At 36.9% G+C, this 22,471-nt stretch overlaps 1 protein-coding gene and 1 long non-coding RNA gene across 6 annotated transcripts in view; one reads left to right on the top strand and one right to left on the bottom strand.

Moving 5' to 3' along the window:
* The window catches only part of ECHDC1 (ethylmalonyl-CoA decarboxylase 1), a 42,944-nt gene that overhangs the window by 7,105 nt on the left and 13,368 nt on the right, over positions 1-22,471 (bottom strand). For 3 of the 5 annotated variants that reach the window (XM_027086906.1, XM_027086900.1, XM_027086916.1), the window contains exons 3-6: positions 21,077-21,298; positions 18,393-18,535; positions 9,742-9,794; positions 5,434-5,514 (exon numbers count right to left, since the gene is read on the bottom strand). In XM_027086906.1, the coding sequence (XP_026942707.1) occupies positions 5,434-5,514; positions 9,742-9,794; positions 18,393-18,535; positions 21,077-21,296 (497 nt within the window). In that variant the 5' untranslated portion in view covers positions 21,297-21,298. The remainder of the gene's footprint in view (positions 1-5,433; positions 5,515-9,741; positions 9,795-18,392; positions 18,536-21,076; positions 21,299-22,471) is intronic. The other 2 variants (XM_027086925.1, XM_027086935.1) reach the window with 2 other exon arrangements.
* On the top strand, positions 8,929-13,368 carry LOC113609559 (uncharacterized). The gene is made up of 2 exons (XR_003428683.1): positions 8,929-9,385; positions 13,194-13,368. It is a non-coding gene; the product is annotated as an uncharacterized LOC113609559 (long non-coding RNA).

The raw sequence follows: 22,471 nt of genomic DNA, 5'->3' as shown, positions 1-22,471 counted from the left end.
CACAGTGCTAATGCTAATTATCTTTGAATGGCAACAACTTTAATTTTTAGTCTATAACTGTACATTAAAAAAATTTTTTTACTGTACAGTAAGGTATATTTTACAATATGTAAAATATTTTTGAAATAAGTGTTTTCAAAATAATCTAGAACCTTGTTATTCAATGTGTGGTCTATGGACCAGCAACATCAGCATCACCTCAGGCTTCACCCTGAGATGAAATCAGAACTGCATATTAATAAAATCGCCAGGTGATTCATATTCACCAGCATGCACACATATCCTTTTACAACCAGAAAGCACAATAAACATTTTAAAACTATCATCACCTGTATTATTTACTATTGATGTTATAACACAAACTTATTGGCTTAAAAATAAATTATCTCAAAAATAAATAAATAAATAAATAATCTCAGTTCTGAATGTAAAGAACTCTGACAACTAAGTGCAGTACATGATCTCGCAGTGGAGGAAAAGTCCAGGAGTGCTATACTGGGTATTACTGCTGAATCGACACAACTGGAATATGGATAGTATGTTAGATAAAAGTATGGCACTGATGTTAAATTTCCTGCATTTGACAACTGTGCTGTGGTTAAATAAGGAAATACTCTAGTTCTTAAAAAATAATATATATTTATGTGAGTAATGTGTGTTTAAAGGAGTAAAAGGGCAAGATGTTTGCAACCTACTCAAATTTCTCAGAAAAAAATTATTATATATATATATAAAACATACGTACACACACACACACACACACACACACACACACGAGGTGAAAAACAAAACAGCAAAGTGTTAAAAATCGGTAAATTTAAGTGATAATATGTTATAGGAAAATTCTCTGTTCATTCCACGATTGGTTCCGGGACTCCCCACATATATCAAATCCTCAGATGCTCAATTTCTTCATATAAAATAGTGTAGTATTTTTATGTAACCTACACACATCCTCCCATATACTTTAAATCATCTCTAGATTATTTATAGCTAATACAATGTAAATGCTATGTCAACAGCTGCAAGTACGTGGCAAATTGAAGTTTCGCTTTTTGAAACTTTCTGGATGCTTTTCCAGAATATTTTCAATCCTTGGTTGAATCCTTGAATTTGGAACCCGCAGATACAGAGGGCTGACTATATTTCCAAACAAAAAATGCAATTCCAGTTTCTCTCTTATACCAAATTAAGTAGCAAAAACTAAATATTAGACATGTAATTAAACTGTTTACATGCTTTTGACTGCCAAAAGTTGATGCTGAAAAGCCAAGCAGTCTGAGTTTGTCATTTTCTATTTTCTAGGGTAGTTCTGAGAGATTTTCTTTTCTCTCCCCTTTGTCCCACCCCGACCCCCTTTTTCTGAATGATATGGAATAAGACAGAAAGCAGAATCAAGGAATGAGTGTTCTAAGTACCTCCTAAAATACATTCTGGAAACTTGAGCTTGAAACCAATCTAAGAAACCATACTATAGTTACACTTAAAATAATGTTTATATCAATGAACCTTTATTAATTTGGTGTATATAGGAACTCTTATTAATGTTGTCTAAAAGTACCTAAATAAAAGTTTAGAAAGAGTTACAAAGGTAGCTTAGAGTAACAAAGTTACCAATTTTAATTGGTGATCAAATAGGAATATAAAAGCAAAAAATCTGGCAATATTCTCTATGCCAAGCCCATACGATGTAGGTAGAATGGTCCCACAAAGATGTCCAGGGCCCTAATCCCTGGAAGCTGTGCATAGTAAACATAGTAAAAGGGACTGTGCAAATGTAATTAAGGTTATATACACCAAAATAGGGGCATTATCCTTGATTACCTGAGTGGGCCTAATCTAACCACATGAGCTCTTAAAAGCAGAAAACTTTCTCCAACTGGAGTCAGAGAGATGCAGCAGAGGGGAAAGTGAGAAAGATTCAAAGTACGAAAGGAACTTAACCCACCACTGCTGAAGGGGGGCCACATGGAAAACATGAGAAGGAATGCAGGCATCCTCCAAGAGCAAAGACTGGCCCCTGGCTGACAGGCTGACAGAAAAACAGGGACCTCAGTCTTACAAGTGCATGGGGCTGAATTCTGCCAGCTGTAACCAGGATGGACCTGGAAGTAGATGATCCCTCAGAGCCCAGTCCAGCCAACATATTGATTTGGGCCTTGTGTGACCAGGTTTAGAGAACCCAGTTGAGCCCAGCCAGATTTCCAACCTATACATCTGTGAGATAAACTGATGTTGTTATAAGCCACTAAATTTGTGGTAATTTGTTACGGCTGCAATAGAAAACTAATACTCAAATATTTTCTTAATTTATATTTCATTCTAGATATTTTAATTAATCAAGACAAATTTAAAAATTTGAAGCAAATGATTTTAATACAATTCTAGCTTTTTATTTCCTCATCAATTTTGTCACTAAAGGGAAAGATAATGTTAGAGTGACAAGATTGTGAGCACTGTAGAATGTCATTTTTTAATTCGTAAGTTAATGTTTTGCTTTAGAAAATGTTTTTAAAAAGCCATTTTCTCTAAGAAAGTTTAAATGAAAATTATGACTCAATTGAAGGCAATTTAGTATGAGGGTCTATATATGCCATGTAGACCTGTTTCTGACATATTAATTCATTACATGTATTATCAGCTGGTGCTTAAAGGGTTTGGGGGCAGCGAGTAGGATAATGCTAGAATGGTGCATGAGCTCAGTTCTTTGGAATATTCATATTAAGATTATTTCTCTTCTTCTTCTGTCAGTTGAGTGAATTCCAGGCAACTCTCCAAGGTAAGAAAGTTAAGCTAAAAAGAGCCAACCTACGGAAGGAACTTATCTTTTTAGCAGAATGCTATGAAAGCTTTTGGTGTTTTTTTAATAACAAGTAGGTATTTTTATAATATAATTTGTCATAGAAGATAACTGACAGGGTACTGATCAAGTTGGGGGGAAAATCAGCTAGAGTAATTTGTATTGATTTATCACTACCTTGTGGTCACCTTACTGTGATTACACAGTGATTACTGTGGCTAGTAATGTACTTCACTATACAACCCTCTCTATTAGCCTTTATCTTTTAAGAACTCTTGCATTTAGTATAAAGATTTAAAAGGGCTGAATAGTCTAGGACAGTGCTTTTCACACTTCTATTGTGAAGGATCAGTTTTTTTTTTTTAAATTTCTTATCAGTTGTGAATCAGAAATTTTATAAAATGTAATAAAACTGTATTACTAGAAAAACTAAACAAGAACCCAAAACATAAAAGTTTCTTAAATGGCAGTGCCTAGATAGCCATGGTGCTAAACTATGTTTAATGAATGACTCTACTGAATGCAATTTAATATGAGGGTCTGTATATGCCAAGTAGTTGGTCCACAAATGAATATGTCTTCATTGGAAAAGTGACTGTATCTGGTTATGTTACTGAATATATCTGATGAGGGCAGTACCCTCAGACAACTCATAATCAAAAAAACTAAATATTTTATGAGGCTCTAGGAACACATGACACTTCATTTAGAGAATAACATAGCAAGGTAAATTAGCAGTATTAAAGGACTAAATAATCTCTGTTTTTTCTGTGATTTTGCCTTTTGGCCTAAACCCTAACTACACCCAAACACAGGTCAGGAATGAATATAAAGGATGATGCAAAAGTCTAATAAATGCTTAAAGATGAACACCAGCCTATGTTAGAGGGTACACTTTCTCCAGAGTGCATCTATAAAGTTTTAACTTGCACTTACTTTTATGCAAAGAATGTTTTTTTTTAATGTAGAGAATTTTTAAGTGTAATAATGTATACTCACATATACCTTAGGATTCTTTAAATATATTAAATTATACTTAAATATATACTTTATATCTTATATATATTATATAATTATATATTTAAATGTTATATTCCACAAGTACCTGTGTTTCAGGGTAAAGTGAGAAAGCATTTAATCCTTTCACACACAGAGCATTCATATTTAGTCTCATACTGTCCATGAAGCCAATAACTGCTTCCTCCTCACAGAATGAAATGTAGCTTCCTGATGCAATCTGCACTGATGACAGCAGGGGTCACTGTCATGTGAAATCGCCATTTTTCGTTGTGTACAAGAATCCTCCCCAGTTAGTAAGTACTAGTTTTCAGAGAGACTGGGATCTTTGTAAATTGTCTTATACACCAAAACTATTTTAAAATCCCGACTTATGTGAATACAAAGTGATATATTTCAACTTACAAATTGAAACCTGTCATAAACTTTAAAAAGAAAAATTAATATATCAATAAAATGTTACTACTTTGCATGAATTAGCTTACTGAATCTTTCCTCATAGTATTTCTATTAGTATATGATGCCATTTATATTAAGTTCAAAAAGAAAAAATAATAGAATATATTGGTTACAGAATAGTTAACTTATAAAACTATACAGGACAGTAAGAATGTAATTATCATAAATTACAGGGTAATAGTTTCCTATAGATGGAAATGAAGGGTCTATGACTTAGAAGGTGCATGTATGGGGGTTCAGGAGTGCCGGTAATCTTTCTTTATTTATTTATTTTTTTTTTTGCGGTACACGGGCCTCTCACTGTTGTGGCCTCTCCCATTGCAGAGTACAGGCTCTGGACGCGCAGGCTCAGCGGCCATGGCTCATGGGCCCAGCCGCTCCGCGGCATGTGGGATCTTCCCAGACCGGGGCACGAACCCGTGTCTCCTGCATCGGCAGGCGGACTCTCAACCACTGCGCCACCAGGGAAGCCCCAATCTTTCAATTCTTGACCTATAATATGGTTACATAGGCTCCTCTTTTGTAGCAAGTCATTAAACTGAACATTTATGTGTTATACACACAAAACCAAAATATAGAAGGCCTTATCAAAATTGTGTCATTCCTATAAAGTACAGCTAGCCAGTACTAAAAAGAATTCTAAGGATTGAAAGGTTAATTGGTCCCGAATAACTTTCTCTAATTGAATTCCCTAATCAGCCCAAAATCTCCGCAAAGTTACTACAAATCACAGTAAAGATAGGAAATAGTTCTCAGAAAACCTCTTGTTATTTGTAAGAGGAAGACTTAAGCAGTCTCTTTCTCTATTCTCTTTACTTTATTTCTCTGGGTTTTTTTAGTTCTTTACTTTTCTTGTATAATTCTTGGGAATCTTAAAGTTTTATATATTTTCTTGGTTTCCTTCCCCAGGGACTTTGCTAATATGGATGTGATTTATTCAAATCCTTTTGTTAACTTTTTGAAATGCATAGTAATGAAATATTTATGGAGTTATACTAGACTGACTAAAATTATCTACTTGAATGATTGGCAAAAAGAAAATATTCACTAACTGATTATCCTCTTTAAGAATAAATAAAATATTGATATTCAGGCAAAAAATGAATTTGAGCATGTTAATTACACCTGTGCAAGTAGTCATACAATTCTTACCCTACCTGAAATCACATGCTGTGGTAACCTCTGCTCCTCCACCCAGGGCCCGACCTTGAACTAGTGCAACACTTATTAAAGGAAGTCTGTATATTGAAGGAAAAAGGAAAAATGGATGTTAATATTTTTCATTTTGATATTAATTTACAAATACTTTTAAAACTTAAGATGCAGTAGAAACAAAATTACTGAACTATGTTTATAAAAATAATCACACCTCGAAGTATAGAACTATTAGCCAATGTATCATGAGCAAAACAGTATAATAATGAAGATAAAATAATTCATACTAAATGCTATGTTAAGCTTATCAAAATACCTCCCTAAATCATTATATATTTTTAAACTATAGACATATCAACTTTCTTCCAAATAAATGGATGTTTTTGTGTAATGCAGGCACTCCTCATTTCATTGTGCTTCGCTTTATTGCGTTGGATTAGGCTTTGGCTAACAGTTAGCCAAGTTGTGAATACAGAGGAAAAGTTCTTGAAGGAAATTAAAAGGGCTACTCCAGTGAATATATGAATGATAAGAAAGCAAAACAACCTTACTGCTGATAGGAAGAAAGTTTTATTGGTCTAGATAGAAGATCAAATCAGCCACATTTCCTTAAGTCAAAGCCTAATCCAGAGCAAGGTCCTCACTCTGTTCAATTCTATGAAGACTGAGAGAGGTGAGGCAGATACAGAAGGAAAGTGTGATGCTAGCAGAGGTTGGTTCATGAGAATTCAGGAAAGAAGCCATTTCCGTAACATAAATGTGCCAGATAAAACAGCAAGTGCTGACACAGAAGCTGCAGCAAGTTATCCAGAAGATCTAGCTAAGATAATTCATGAAGGCGGGCTACACCAAACAACAGATTTTCAACGTAGACAAAACAACCTTATATTAGAAGAAGATGCCATCTAAGACATTCATGGCTAGAGAGAAGTCAATGCCTGGCTTCAAAGTTTCAAAGGACAGGCTGACTCTCTTGTCAGGGGCTAATGCAGCTGGTGACGCTACTAGTTGAAGCTAATGTTTGTTTACCGTTCTGAAAATCTTAGGGCTTTTAAGAATTATGCTCAATCTACTCTGTGCTCTATAAATGGAACAACAAAGCCTGGGTGACAGCACATCTGTTTACAACATGTTTTACTGAATATTTTAAGCCCACTGCTGATTTACTGCTCAGAAAAAAAAGATTCCTTTCAAACTATTACTGCCCAGGGCTTCCCTGGTGGCACAGTGGGTAAGAACCCACCTGCCAATGCAGGGGGCGTGGGTTCAAGCCCTGATCCGGGTAGATCCCACATGCCGCAGAGCAACTAAGCCCGTGTGCCACAACTACTGAGCCTGCGCTCTAGAGCCCGCAAGCCACAACTACTGAGCCCACATGCCACAACTACTGAAGCCCGCGCACCTAGAGCCTGTGCTCCGTAACAAGAGAAGCCACTGCAATAAGACAGCGCACCACGACAAAGAGTAGCCCCTGCTAACTGCAACTATAGAAAGCCCGCACACAGCAACAAAGACCCAATGCAGCCAAAAATAAATAAATAAATTTATAAAAACCAAACTGTTACTACCCACTGACTATGCATCTGGTCACCCAAGAGCTCTGATGAAAGCGTACAATGAAATTAATGCTGTTTTCATGCCTGCTAACACAACATCCATTCTGCCGTCTGTGGATCTAGTAGTAATTTTGACTTTCAAGTCTCATTATTTAAGAAATACAGTTCATAAGGCTATAGCTGCCATAGATAGTGATTCCTCTGATGGATCTAGGCAAAGTCACTTGAAAACCTTCTGGAAAGGATTCACCATTCTAGATGCCATTAAGAACATTTGCGATTTATGGGAAGAGGTCAAAATATCAACATTAACATGAGTTTGAAGAAGTTGATTCCAAATCTCTTGGATGACTTTGAGGGGTTTAAAACATCAGTGGAGGAAGTAACTGCAGATGTGGTGGAAACAGCAAGAGAACTAGAACTGAAGCCTGAAAATGTGACTGAGTTGCTGCAATCTCATGATAAACTTTAACAGATGAGGAGTTACTTCTCATGGATGAGCAAAGAAGGTGGTTTCTTGAGATGGAATCTACCCTGGTGAAGATGTTGTGAAGACTGTTGAAATGACAACAAAGGATTTAAAATGTTAAATAAACTTATTTGATAAAGAGCGGCAAGGTTTGAGAGGACTGACTCCAATTTTGAAAGAAGTTCCTCTATGGGTAAAATGCTATCAAACAGCACTGTATGTTACAGAGAAATCATTCATGAAAGGAAGAGTCAACTGATGCAGGAAACTTCACTGGTGTCTTGTTTTAAGAAATTACCACAGCCATCCCAGCCCTCAGCAGCCACCACCCTGATCAGTCAGCCACCGTCAACACTGAGACAAGACCTTCCACCAGCAAAAAGTTTACGATTCACTGAAGGCTCAGATGATGGTTAGCATTTTTTAGCAATAAAGTATTTTTAAATTAAGGTATGTACATTTTTTTAGACATAATGCTATCGCATACTTTAATAGACTATGGTAGAGTGTAAACATAACTTTTATATGCATTGGGAAACCAAAAACTTCTTGTGACTTGCTTTATTTCGATATCGCTTTATGCAGTGGTCTGGAACCTAACCTGCAATATCTCTGAGGTAGGCCTGGATACAGCTCCTGGAACTTTTCAGCAGCTGGCAATCGGGAATAATTCAATGTGATACTGTCTTAGTCCATTTTTATTGGTATCAGTTTATGGATGGGAAAATTAAGGCTGTATCCAAAAGGAAGAATTGTGGTACAGAAGATTGAGCTCCAGACCTGTTATTGAAGGTTCCTATCAAAAATGTTTTCATTACTCACTAAAATGATCCACAGACTGATCCTATATAAAAGAATGGTTCTGAAGTAAAAATAAGTCTTGGGCTTCCCTGGTGGCACAGTGGTTGAGAGCCTGCCTGCCAATGCAGGGGACACGGGTTTGTGCCCTGGTCCGGGAAGGTCCCACATGCTGCGGAGCGGCTAGTGCTGTGAGCCATGGCCACTGAGCCTGTGCGTCCGGAGCCTATGTTCCGCGACGGGAGAGGCCACAACAGTGAGAGGCCCGTGTACCGCAAGGGAAAAAAAAAAAAAGGATTTTTTTTTTTTTTTGGCTGCATCAGGTCTTACTGGCGGCATGCATGATCTTTGTTGAGGCATGCAGGATCTTTCGTTGCAGCATGCGGGCTCTTCCTGGCAGGGCACGGGCTTCTATTTGTGGCATGTGGCTTTTTTTCTCTCTCTAGTTGTGGCACACGGGCTCCACAGCACGTGGGCTCTGTAGTTTGTGGCACGCAGGCTCTCTAGTTGAGGTGCGTGAGTTCAGTAGTTGTGGCACATGGGCTTAGTTACCCTGCAGCATGTGGGATCTTAGTTCCCTGACCAGGGATAGAACCCATGTCCTCTGCATTGTAAGGTGGATTCTTTACCACTGGACCACCAGGGAAGTCCCTAAAAAGGATTATTAAAAAAAAAAAAACCCAAGTTTTAAGATTTATTTAAGAAAAAGTCAAATGTAATAGGGAGAAGTAGGTGAATAGGAGCTAAGACAATGAAGAAGGTATTTTAAACGGTAATGTTGATTTCACTTTTCTTTCTAGACTCACATACAAAGAGTACCAAAAATACAGTGATGTCCAATAAACAAGTATGCTAAATAAATATGAATTTCCTTAGTTATAATTATATTTAAATTGTTTACATTCAGAATATAGAAGTAGAAAGCTAATCAGCCCAATCATTTCACAGTCTGTAACCCCAAATACAAAATGACAGGCCCAAAATTTTCTCATTTTTCTTCCTCATCTAGGTGCAAAGTGAATCCATCTTCCTCAGAAATCTGTAAAAGCCTTCTCCAATTGGGAACTCTTTTTCTATCTCCTTGCGGATACAGACCACTTCACTATACATTCTACTAATTCTGAATATTAGGTAATCTTTATGTGTCATCTCTTGACCAGTGTCTATTCTGCTCTAGTAACAGTATTTAACCTCCCCATGTCTATACCTAAATATAACCAGATTATACCTAAATATCAGCTCTTTAGGGAAAAGTGCTATGTCTTTAATTCTTTTTTTATCTCTCATCTCTTATTTTTTAAGAGACATACTTGTACGTCCTTCAGTAACATTTAATTACATGACAATCCTTGATGGCACAAATAGTTCATCATTAGAATAAATATGGTTAGAAAGTCAGTGACTGCTTTTTATCTACTGCAAATCACAGAATGAAGAGCTATTTTTGGTTTATTAGAAACTATATTTTAAAAACAAAGATACATTACCTCATAAATCTTGTTAAGGTGTTTTGCATGAACATGCATACGGCCATTCCATCCTTTAAATAAGAATAAGCACAAAGATACAATGCAAATGTATTATATAAGAAATTATTAAAAAACACTTTCAGGATTTAGAAAGTAATAAAGCCAAAAATATACCAAACTTTATAAAATGAGGTTATCATTTAAAACTCTTTGAAGCTGTCTGAAATGCCAATGATGCAGTATTTAGCTGTGTGGATCTTCTAGGGTTCCTTGAGCTCAGCTTTGCATGCGCTATTAGTAAAGACTTAGGTGTGAGAGAGAGAGAGTAACTCTCACACCTAAGTCATATACCCCAGAAAAGAGGGTAGTTCTACTCAGGGTAATTTGGAGGGAAGAGGCATAAGACAAACCCACCTATTATCCCAAACTCTGATCCCCTAAGAATATAAACATAAAAAACAAGTTTCCTAATAGTAGTGTAAACTCACTGCCCCTTCTTTTTTCCCTCATATACTTTCTTCAACTAGTATAATGTGGTCTTCAGCCTTCTCTCAAAAGATTCTCCTCAAAGGTTTCTAATGATCTCCTAATTGTTAAATTAAATGGCTTTTCCTTATCCTCATCTTCCTCTGTGTCTCTGTAGTATACACAGCATCTTGCTTTGACCAGTTTCTGCATTTTGATATTCTCAGTTTCCAGCAACATCTTCCACTCCTGATCCCCTTCCTATTTCTTTGATTGTTATTTTCCAGTTTTCTTCTTTCTCTCTTTTTATTCAGCTAAATGCTATTACCAAAAATCCAATCCATGATTCTCTTTCTCTCCTTTATCTACAATTTTTCCCTTGGAAGTCTCAACCATTCCCATTGCTTCAACTACTGTTTTCATGTAGAGTCCCAAAACCTGCTAGAAATTTCACATTCTGCTAATACTTCAAATTCAGCATGGCAAAACCAACTGGTTGTGAAAAAGCTGGGTTTTAATCCTAGCACTGCCACATAATAATAACATAAACTTGAGCAGGTCGTAACTATGAACTTTGGTTTTCTCATCCATAAGGAAGGAATGAAAATTTTAAAAACCTGTTCTATTTGACTTAAAGAATGGTTGGAAAGATGAAAATGTACCTAGATACTCTGTAAAAGATCACAGAGTGAGTTCTGAGTTAATAGGAAAGGTTTTCTGGTCCAAAAGGCTCAGAATTTTGGTATTATCTTTAACTCTTCCATTTCACAGTTCTCCCATGCTCGATGAGTTAACAAGCATGTCCCCTCAATCCTTCCTCTGAAATATTTCCAATGCAAATCCCTTCTTTTTCTATTTTCTCTGCCACAACACTAGTTCAGACTTGTGTTACTCATGCTTAGATTATTACCAACAGCCTTGCTTCCTAACTGGTCTCTCTATATTTAATTCCTTTTTCCTCTGTGATATATCTTGCATCCTGCCTGAAAAACCTCCCTGTAGGATGATAATTTCATATCACCAATAAAATGAAGTCTAAATTCCTTGGGAAGGATTAATCCCAAACTATTTTACCAACTTTATTGACTACTGCACCCCTCATCCAAGCATCTTAACTTCTGCAATGACAAACTATTTGTCATTCTTTTAACACCTTACAGTTACGGTTGTTCCTGTGTCTTTGCTTACATCATTCCCACTATTTGGAACAGCCCGTCCTTTTCTCTACCTATTTCAAGGAATGCCCGGATCAAATATTTTTCCATCAGGAGTTTCTAAATCCCACAGTAATAGTTTTCTCCTTTGTGTTTCTGCAGTATTTTTATTTTTCTAACTTAACTACAGAATTTATAGATTGTATACACTGTGTTTGGATTTATTATCAGTCACATCATCTCTACAAAATAAGGATAGGGAACATAATCAGTAGAATGTGGTCCCAGTTCCCAGTCCTCAAAAATCTTGTGAGAAATAAAGAAATGCAACATGCATCAAGGTATAGTATAATAAGTATTTTAAGAAATGCTTGAACAAGCTGAGAACAGTGGCAAATAGGAAACAATTCATTTCAACTGGGTTGGGGTAGTTGAGAAGGTTTTATAGAGGAGAAGGGGAGATGGCATTTGCTAGGCCTAGATAATAAAGTCTTTGAGGCTAACAAAATGCCTTCTTTATCCTCAGAAGCTAGTAGTACAATGTTCTGCATATAGTATGTGCTTGCTGAAGTTAACTGACTCAGATGAATTTAAGATGGAGAACTATGTTGATTCATAAAACAAAGGCAGTCAATGAGTGGTAAAAACCAGTGTGATACTAATTTCCTAACTGAAAGCCTTTATCAGGAAGGTCAGTCTATACAATAAAGTGATGAGAAAATTAACACAAGCACAAAGAGCTAGAAGGTTTAAAACTAGAATGGTTTATATTCTATTAAAAATCTGTCCTATAAAGCCTGTTAAATTATCTCAACAAAGTAATTTTAATAGGCTTATTTTCTATTACTAGATTTTAGAGTACTTAAAATACTGATGGAATTATTTAGAATTGGTAGAAATAAAAGTGAAGCGGGTATTAACCTATGTACTATTATGCTTCTCATTCAAAAGATAAAAATCACACTAAAAATGTTTAAAAGCAATATGGAATAATAGATAACAACACAGACTCTAGAGCTAAACTGCCTAGGTTTGAATCTGGGCTCTACCACTTAATAGCTAGTTTGAATTTTGGCAAGATACTTAACCTCTCTGTGCCTCAGTCTCCTCACCTGTAAAATGGTGCTAGTAATAGTACCTATATCTCATTAGGGGAATTAGTAATAAATAAGTTACAACACAGAAGAGCTTAGAACAGTGCCTGACATACAGTACCAGAACAAGAATGTTATCTATCGTCATTATAATTAATATCAGTAATAGCAATCAGATAATAAGGTATGCTTTGGCTTTAAATGTATCATAGAGATTACACTGCACTAGCCAACATGACCTAGGGAGAAGAAATATTTAATTTATTAAATTTATTCCCTAAAGCTATTGAGCCAACAATGACTAAATGTTCAGGCTTCTTCCTAGGCTACAGGATGAAAATAAGCCAGTGACAGAGAAACCCTGACTTGTGATAGAATAAACTGAAAGAAAGGAACCAATGAAAATCTAGACCTACTCTGATGAATGAAAGTTGGGAGCTTGGAACTTAAACTTAATAAAGGTTTTCAGAGCTGCTGCAGAAGGGGATACTTCCATCCTATCTGGATGATACCCTGAGACCCAACCCTCCTCCTCCAGCTCCTCCTAGAATAACAAAGATGAGACGCACAATGCCCAGCCTAAGTGCCCAAGGGAACTATCAACGTCATATTTCCTCTAAACCACGTGTATACTGAGTGGAAAAATGCCCAGCCTGTAAACATATCTTATCCTAGAACTGTTAGGGAACCACTGACAGAAATCATCTGCCCTGGCCAGGCAGGGTAATAACTGCTTGAATGAATTATCTCACAACAGGAGGTCCTGATAAGGAAAATAGAACTGACAAGCTACCACCAGCCGGAAGAGAGGCCAAAGTGAGGGAGGAGATGCCAGCCCATAATATGTCCTGCCAACCTCCCAGAAATCCTCACGCTGGAAACCATCTTGACTGAGAGATGTATGCGCTGCCAGGAAGTGGACCAAATATGGGTACAAGCAAGACGATTATCCAGAGACAACCTGGAAAGCTAACCCCATTACCATAAAACCTGAGACTACAAGCCACGTGGCAGAGCAGTTCTCCTGGGTTCCTTATACCTGGCTGTTCTCTGCCCAGGCACCCCTTCCTAGTAAAGTCTTTTGCTTTGTCAGTACAGGTGTCTCCTTGGACAATTCAATTCCGAGTGTTAGACAAGAGTCCACTCTTGGGCCCTGGAAGGGGTGCCCCTTACAGTAACATAACCATAAATGAGCCTCTTTTTTTTTCCCTAAGTGCTTGTTGTATATATTAATTTCCTCAAAATACATGGAAGGGTTTCAAGAAAATTATAATAGCTCGTCTACAAATTAATAAGGCTACAATGGAACTGTACAACAGTCATAGCAAAAGCAAAGAAGTTAGACAAGAACTTTGAGGTCACTGTGGAAATTTAAGCAACAGAGAAATAGGGGGCAACAGACTGGTAGAAAAGTAACAAGGGAGGTCAGCGGACAAAGGAGGATATTATCTTCCAGCTAGATTAAGAGTATAAAGGTTTCTAAAACGCCAGACTTTTCCTTGAGGCATTAAACCCATTCACTGCAGAGTAAGCAGGTTTTTATTACCCCATATCTTGAAGCTTCCAATTGGATTTTGATTATTTCTGCCCTCTGAAAAAAGACTTCTTTTAGTCTGCAGAACACTGGTAGTATCAGTTCAAATCTTATAAATGGGTTAATACTTACACTAGATTTTTTCCTATTTTATTCTTTTTTTCTGTCCCATAACTTTTCAGGGCTAACGCTTGTGTTATGCTAATTCATCTCCCTGCCTGGACCTTCTCAACCAAGGATTAACTGCCTAATAGGAACAATTAGAGCTCTTTTCCTGCTCATTAAACAAAGGGTACCAATATGAAACCAACCTCTTAGGAGACCACATACATAAAAAAAAAAAAACTAGAATGACAGATAAGCAAATATAATGTTGATGACTGTTGATACTATTATGAGTACATGAGGGTTTCAAAGTATTAGTCTGAGAAGAAAAATATTGCTTGTCATATCACTAAACAAAGGATGTCACAGCCATCAGTCACAGGAGCCACTGCTGATGGTGAACCCTAAGGGAACTCGGGATGGAAACAAGGAATGCCCCCCATCTAGCAGTCATTAGACTGCAGCCACCCCAACACTGCAGATTTAAGGAAACTCAGGATGAGAAAACACAGAACACTGGCCCCAGATAGCTGAAGTGCCTATCAAAGGAATGATTTCAATGAGCCTAGACTCTTGCACCTCCCTATAGATAGAAAAGCAGTAAATTCCTTAACTTGAGATATCTGGTTTTCTTTAATTAACAATAATCTTTTGACATTCCGACTACCTGCCCTTTGCTGCAAATACTCCTATATATTCCGGTTCCCCCTCACCTCCTCGGAGCAGTTTCTCAGGGTTATTTGAGATGCTGTCTCCAGGCTTGAAGTCCTAAGAATGCCTGCTGAAAAATACATAACTCTCAACTTTTAGGTCATGCACTTTTTTTCAGTTGACATGTCTACTTTTGTTTATATTTGGTAATTTTCATTAATAAAATATTTTTTCAAAACTGAAAACATACAGTGGCAAAAACATCAACATAATTATCTTTTTTAAAAAAGCCATTTAATAATCACTTTCATGTATCTTATTATAATGAGAAGGGAAAGTAACCCAATTACTAAAATCATCTATTCTATTTATCTCATCATCCTCAGAAGAGCAAATTCACCAAATAGGCAGATGCAATGAGGCATTTGCAACAACAAAGAGTAAGTATATTAGATAAAGAAGAGCTTTGTTGAGAGAAAGGCTGTTTATACTTAAAGTCACGTTAAGCATCTCAGAATCTCTCAGCTGTGAGGGACAGATGCGTTTATACGTGCAGCTGCAATTCATAAACATGCATGAGCCTCAAAAGTCCCAAGGCCATTGAAAATTTCAGTTTTACACATATTTATAGGTACTTCTCAGGCATACAGGAATATGTTCTATATGAGAAATGGAAATAGTTAACAGGAACTTTATGTAAACTGCTTCTACTTCTTATTAATTTTAAAAATCATCATGTGACAAATACACCATACTTTATAAATATTACTGTGTTTCTTAATATTATCCATAAAGAGAATTTACTCAAATTGTTTATTTCCATGCTATATATTTCCTATAACTATGACTAAGAACGTTTCATAAAAGTACAATCACAATTCCAGATTTTTTTTTCTAATGAGACTGGCAGATGTGCATAGCTACAAGGGACGAACACCGGCAGTGTTATTTAAGCATTGGGGTAACACCACCCGAGTTCTCAACTGTTGATCAAAAGTCAATCTTACTCTACTGCAGGCATTCAAGACAGCAGATTACTTGGAGAATGTCCTTACTGGAAAGAATAAACTTTATTTAGTGATCCCTTACCTGAAGTCTGAATAAAAATGATACATATTTCCCTACATGATTTATATCAGGCTGGCTACATATATGTGAAACAATTAGCATGTCTCCACTTTTAGTTTTTACATTTATAGGGGAAAAATTCCTGGCCACATGATCTAGTTAGACAGCAACAACCTTCTAACTAGAAGAAAGCAAAATAACCTTTCACATTTTTAGGGGTGTTTTCCTATCTGACTGGAAGGTCAGGCCACTCCAGATGGCTGTTCTCTGGCTCTCTATACATTCCCTGCTCCACCAGTGCCTGCTTTACCTACACCCTACTCACATGACTGACCTTCCTACATACCTGCCCCAGGCCCCAGCTAGTGACTGTTCTTAACAAAGGGGTGGTGAGGGGCGTGCCCCTCTGCTAGTTTCCCTGGTAACCAATGAGCCAACCTGAGGTTAGTTCCCCTTAAAACTGGCAATCTCCCATCTCCCCTTGCCCTTGGAGTGAAGACTGTCCTGCCCTGTCCTACCCGCCATCTGCTGCAGATGGTGGGGTGTTGCTCCAGGACCTTGCTTCAGAGGCTCCCCCTATCCACTGAACCACTGATGTCTCTGTCACTGACTCCGGGCTCTTTCTTAGGTCTTAAAGCTGGGCAAATACAGGCCTTGCAGGCCTGCAGGGTGCAGCCCAACGCTGACAACACACCAGACCCACAGTAATCTATTATCTCATTCTACAATATCTTTATAGTATCTTTTGTGAACAAAGTAAAGTGCTTAGCAATACAATTATTCTAGAAATGAAAAATTATAATCAAATGACTTGCAGGTCACATAGTTAATTATCAGTAAAGCCTGGGCAAGAATCCATATATTCAGATCCGCAGCTTAGTGCTCTTGATAGGGACAGATTAAAGGGACAAAGTAGGTGATTAAATAGTTAATCCCACTAGGAGATTGTAAGTAAAGACAAAGCATGGGAGACCCTGTAAGGTAATGATCACTCAAGAAAGCAGGTTTGCTTCACCACAAAACCAAGCAGGCTTGCTTAGCAACAAAATCAGGCAACAGAAGCATGAGACATGCCCCAAACAATAAAATAATGGTGGATTGAGACCCACATCCTGTCCAGTGAGGTCAGTAAGTTAATGATTTCTAGGACATGCTTCTCTGCATACACTGAAAATAAAAATATTAGGAAAAGGTGACATTATACTGAAAGCTGAGATGATTTATCATATTTTAGTATATGTTACCACCTTTTTGCTCATTTCCATTACACTATGACAGCCCCAGTTTGACCATGTAGGGACAAGAAAAATCCCCCACCCGACATGGAGGAGGAACCAATGTTGGAAGTGTGATGTCTACTCAAGAATGAGGAAGAAGGTGGTCTTCTCCCCCTCCCCACTTTTCCTTTGATTATAAAACTGTAGCCCACTAAGTTCTCAGGGCAGCACCCTCCTGCCTGCCTGCTTGTAAACCTATAAGCATCCTATGCTAATAAATCATTTCTTATCTATCACTTTGCCTCTTGCTGAATTCTTTCCAATCTGAGACATAAAGAACCAGAGCTCCTCGGAGCCCCCCGCCCCGAGATGCATTTCTGCAGTTTCACTCTAACCGTTCAGAGGCATTACAAATTTAAGGCTAGTGCTGCTACAAATTACGGATCATTATGGATGACGATCTTTGAAATAAAAATAATAGCTACCTTTTTCAGACACCATGCTAGTAGGCACTTCATATATATTATCTTAAATCCTCACAATAGCTCTGTGAAATATACAATTCTTATTTATAGATTAGGAAAATAAGACTTAGAAAGAGTAAGTGATTTACCCAATCACTTAGCCAGAAAATGTTGAAACCAGCATTCAAATACAAATCTATCAAAATTTCCAAAAGAGAGATCCTTCCTCATATATTATGCAAATAGATCATTATACTACATAGAGTGGTATGAGATTTGTGCAATAACATTAAAACATTATTACCTATGTACAGCTCACATCTATAATTAAATGGCAACAGATACCTTTTTTTCTTTTTCTTCTCTCTCTCTCCTCTCTCTCTCTCTCTCTCTCTCTCTCTCTCTCTCTCTCTCACTCACTCTCACCCTCTCTCTTTTTTTTTTTTTCCTGCCTAGGGGATGTTAGTGGACAGCTGAATTCAAGAAAAACAGGTTGTTCGGAGGACAGATAATGAGAGATGATTCGGATTCCTTTTCTGTAATCATAATTCAAAAGAAAATTTTTTAACTGTTAGCATTTTTTGAAGTCTACCATGTGCCAAAGCTATGCTAGGTACCTCATGGAAAACTCCTTATCATGAGATGCTAAGGGACTTCCACTAAAAAAATTAAAATCCTTGCTGGCTTTAATAATGAACTTTTTATTGCTAGTCTTCCTGTCCTTCATTTTATTCCTCATTACTTCACACTATTACAAGCTAATCTTTACTTTAAGAAGCAAAACAAAAACTCGGATCCTTGGAAAGCTATTAAAGAAAAGCTGTCATGATAATAACCATGTAAGTAGAATATAAGTATCTTAGCCCAGATGTCTGACAAACATGTAGAACCTATTGCATAATTCATACAATACTTGCCTCTGGAGTTCCTAGTGCTTTCACAGCATTCAGATCAGATCCTGAGGAGAAAGTATTTTTTGCTCCGTGGACAATGAGCCCTTTCCCCTCTGTCCAGTTTTCCAACTCAATCACTTTTTCCAGAAGTTGTAGCATCATAACACCTGCCAGAGGGGAGGGGGAGTCAAAAACACATAAAATATTGGACAAATAGAAATAATTTAGAAACTGTAAGGTGTCAAACAAGACTCTTAGGTCACAAATTGTACAAATATTTACTGAATGTCTATCAAATGCCTATCATGTTGGTACTAAGGAGTATATACAAAAGAGGCAAGCATGACAGTCTCTGCTTTAAAAGTTTACAACTTGATAGTGACCTCTTTCTCTCTCTCTCTCCCCCTTAATTAAGAAGTCACATGAATATGTGGTTAGGTAGAAAAAATAATGCTGGCCCTAAGTATGAGAAATCTGTACCAGTAGTTAAAATAATCTTTTTGACTTTGTAAAATAAACATAAGAGTTGAAACAGACCTTAAAGAGTATCTGGTTGGCTGATTTTCAAACAAGGGCCTTGAGAGTTGTGTGGTGTGGAGCTAATTCATCATCTCACAACCCAACCCAACCCAACCACCATCATCCAAATCAAAGCAGTTCTGCTTGTATTAGTTTTAAATATTAGGCATCAAATTAATACTTGTTTCCGTTTGAATAAAAAGTTTTACTAATATAAATTATAAATTTGTAGCTATTCAGTAGTAAGTTAAAACAAGTATTTATCTAGTCTAAATCTCTCGAGCAGTCTTACCTTTCTAATTTTATTTTTCCTAGGCTAATATAAAAACTGGCTTTTATTCTCTGAACCAGTTGAGGGTATGCAGCTGCACTGTCCAGTAAAGTAGCCACCACGCACATGTAGTCCTTGAGCACTTGAAACATGGCTAGCCTAAACTGAGATGTGCAGTAGTGTGAACAGCATTGGGCAGGAAAGGCCTCTTTGCAGGAAAGAGCTCTCTACAGGAGGCCCCTTTTGTCTTGTCACTAACCTTAAGCCAGGCACCCCCATCCTCTACTCATCTCTGGCCCTAGCACAACTTTCAGATCTTTTGATCACACAATACATTGCCTAACCTGTTGGCTCTTTCCGTAGATCAAAGAAGTAGAAATGAAGAATAAGTAATTAAGACATGACCAGATCTCTTCCCTAGCTTCCCCTTCAGAAATCTCGAGAACAAATCTGTGTGAACAAGATAGCATCTAAAGAAAAATCACAAGAAGTCAACAAGCCTGCACACACTGGGGGATGGCGACGATTCTGACCCGACTGAGATTACTTCCCCTTTTCCCTTTAAAACTTTCATGGCTGAGCAGAATCTTCAGAGGTGGTTTTTGGGGGACAACTGAGTCCAACATCTCCCCAGATTGCCAGCATTCTGATTAAAAGCTACTTTCCTTTCTACCAACATCTGTCTCTTGAGTATTGATTTTTGAGTGGCAAGCAACCAGACCTGATTTGGTAACAGTAGTGTAAAATACATAACAGATTTCAGAGAATTGGTATGAAAAAAGAAAAGAGGAAAATACCTCATTAATAATTTTTGTATCAGTCATTTGTTGAAATATTTTAAGTACACTGGGTTAAATAAAATATGTTATTAAAATTAATTTTACCTTTCTTTTTCCTTTTTAAAAATATGGCTACTAGGAAATTTTAAATTACATATGTAGCTGACACTTGTGTCCTGCATTATACTTCTATTGGTTAACATTAATAGAGACATCTCTGAATTCTGCTGAATGTAAAGAAAAGTCATCTTGTGTTTAAAGACCCACCACTAATAATTTACAAAGTTTACAGTCTACTGAATTATGTGTATAAGTATGATTATATACAGACACAAGAAACTTTACTGGGATATTTTTGAACCCAATATTTCAAATGCTACTATAAAATATAATTCGCTCCCCCCACAATAAGTATGTAACTAACAAACAGAGTGCCAAAATCACCTGGAAACACGAGTGCTGGGTAGTCAGGAAGGTAACTCATGAGCTCTTGTATAACCTCATGGTAGGATAATTCAAATTTGAGCTTTGGCAAAAAATTACAAATTATCACAGGTCCTGGACCTTGAGGTCTCTTAAATATAAAATTCTTATATGCCAAGAGTGCTGCCTAGTAAATAGAAGGTATTTACCTGTATCTCAGAGCTAGAAAGGGGCAACAAGTAGGCAAGTGCAGTGTTCTCAGTGATTATTGGAACTATATGGTTAAAATGACAGTCTTATTTCAGTTCATAGAAAAAAAAATTTAAGCTAAATAATTTTTTTTCTCATTTTAGGCTTTTCTCTTTAGGTTGTAAAATCTTTGAAACATCCTTCCCTTTGTCTCCCAGTGACCTTAGCTGAACACAAACAAATGAAGTTATTAAGCACTTAAAATTTCAATGGAAAAAATAATCAAGATTAATTTGATGGTTTCCTTTTTACCAACATCCATACTCACGGATTTTTTAAAAACATTAAAATATTCACAATTAGTAAAAGAGTTCCTGGTTCAGGTGATCGTTTTGTTTTGTTTTCTCATGTTCTACAAAGAGTACCATGACTTTCAAGAATTCTTCAACAGATTTAAGGATAAAAGCATGGGACAGCAGGTTAGATTTAGTGTCGTTTTTTAACTAACAAAAGAAAGCTCTCTATACCTGAGAAGGCATTCATTTTACTTGGATTGTTCAGAGTAAGAATGCCAATGCCACTGTCTTCCTTCTGAAGGTCAATGGATCCACCAGGAAACTGCTCAAGTTTTCTTTTCACTTCTTCCTCATGGAAGCCATGAGAGGTACTATAAAGTGACAATCCTATTTGATGTAGCAATTTTGTCTTCATAGGGATAGGTGATGTCTTCAAAACATGTCTTGCCATTTCTGGAAAAGAAAGATAAGTATGCAGTAGTCTGGATAAACAGACACTTCTAGAATATTATACATTAATAGGCTTTAGTGAGAGACCTTTCTGTTTATTGGGAGGACTTCCCTACTTCTCAAAACACTCTCTGAGAAGTGTATAGGATTGCTTCCCTTCCCCCCCGCTTCTCAAACCAAAGGATATAAGTTACATTATTTCAGTATATCATCAGGAGATGATGACGTAGTTATAGGGCATTTACTGAGATCCAACACACTAGGAGGATTTAGAAAAATGTTGCTGTTCTGTAGTTAGCACCATCTCCTGCCTTCAGGGAGTCTTCCTCATGACAGCAGTTCTTCTTCCTTTAACTCTAAATCTAAGAATAAATTCAGTCCAGAAGTCCCCTTGGAAACAATCTCTATGCAGAAATGCTACAGAGCAGTTCCAGTCTCTAACAGAAAATTTATTTTTAGCATTATCCTTACCTTATGTAATGCTTTATAGAAAAAGCTGGAATGAGTCCTGAGGAAAGTGGGCAAAGAAATAGGAATGTATGTGTGTGGTTTCTGTATTCCCCAAACTTCTGTCACTCTTCTCACTTTATGTATCTCATCTCTGGGTAATCTCCTATCTGCCCAAATGCTTTTTTGCCCTATGTAAGTACTTTTGTTCACATAAAAAATACGTTCAGAAAATTATACAAATCATAGGTTACAGTTCAATGAATTTTCACAAGGTAAATACATTCAAGTAAATAGCACTCAGATCAAGAAACTGAACATGACTCCAAATAAAAATAACAACTATCTTGACTTCTAATAACCAACATTAGCTTGCCTGCTACTGAACTTTATATAAATTGAAAAATATAGTAAATATTCTTTTGTGTCTGGTTTCAACTACGTTTGTGACACCCATTACTATTATTATGTGTAATTAGATTCTAAATAGTCCATTCTTTTCATTGTTGTATTTTATTATATGAATATATCACAATTCATCTATTCTAATGTAAATAGTCATCTGGGTTGTTTCTGGGTTTTGGCATTACAAGTAGAGCTGCTGTGAACATTTTAGTATCTGTCTTTTGGGTCAACAAGTATGCATTTCTGCTGGCTATATCTAGAAATGGAATTAGTGGGTCAGGCAGCAGCTGGCTAAAACTGCTTGTTAAACACTGAAGAATTTTG

The sequence above is a fragment of the Aethalodelphis obliquidens genome, unplaced genomic scaffold, assembly GCF_003676395.1.
Source record: "Aethalodelphis obliquidens isolate GAN/ISIS:26980383/991018 unplaced genomic scaffold, ASM367639v1 scaffold3, whole genome shotgun sequence".
Taxonomy (NCBI): Eukaryota; Metazoa; Chordata; class Mammalia; order Artiodactyla; family Delphinidae; genus Aethalodelphis; species Aethalodelphis obliquidens.
The sequence above is the reverse complement of the archived record's forward strand: the minus strand, read 5'-3'. Positions and strand labels throughout refer to the sequence as shown.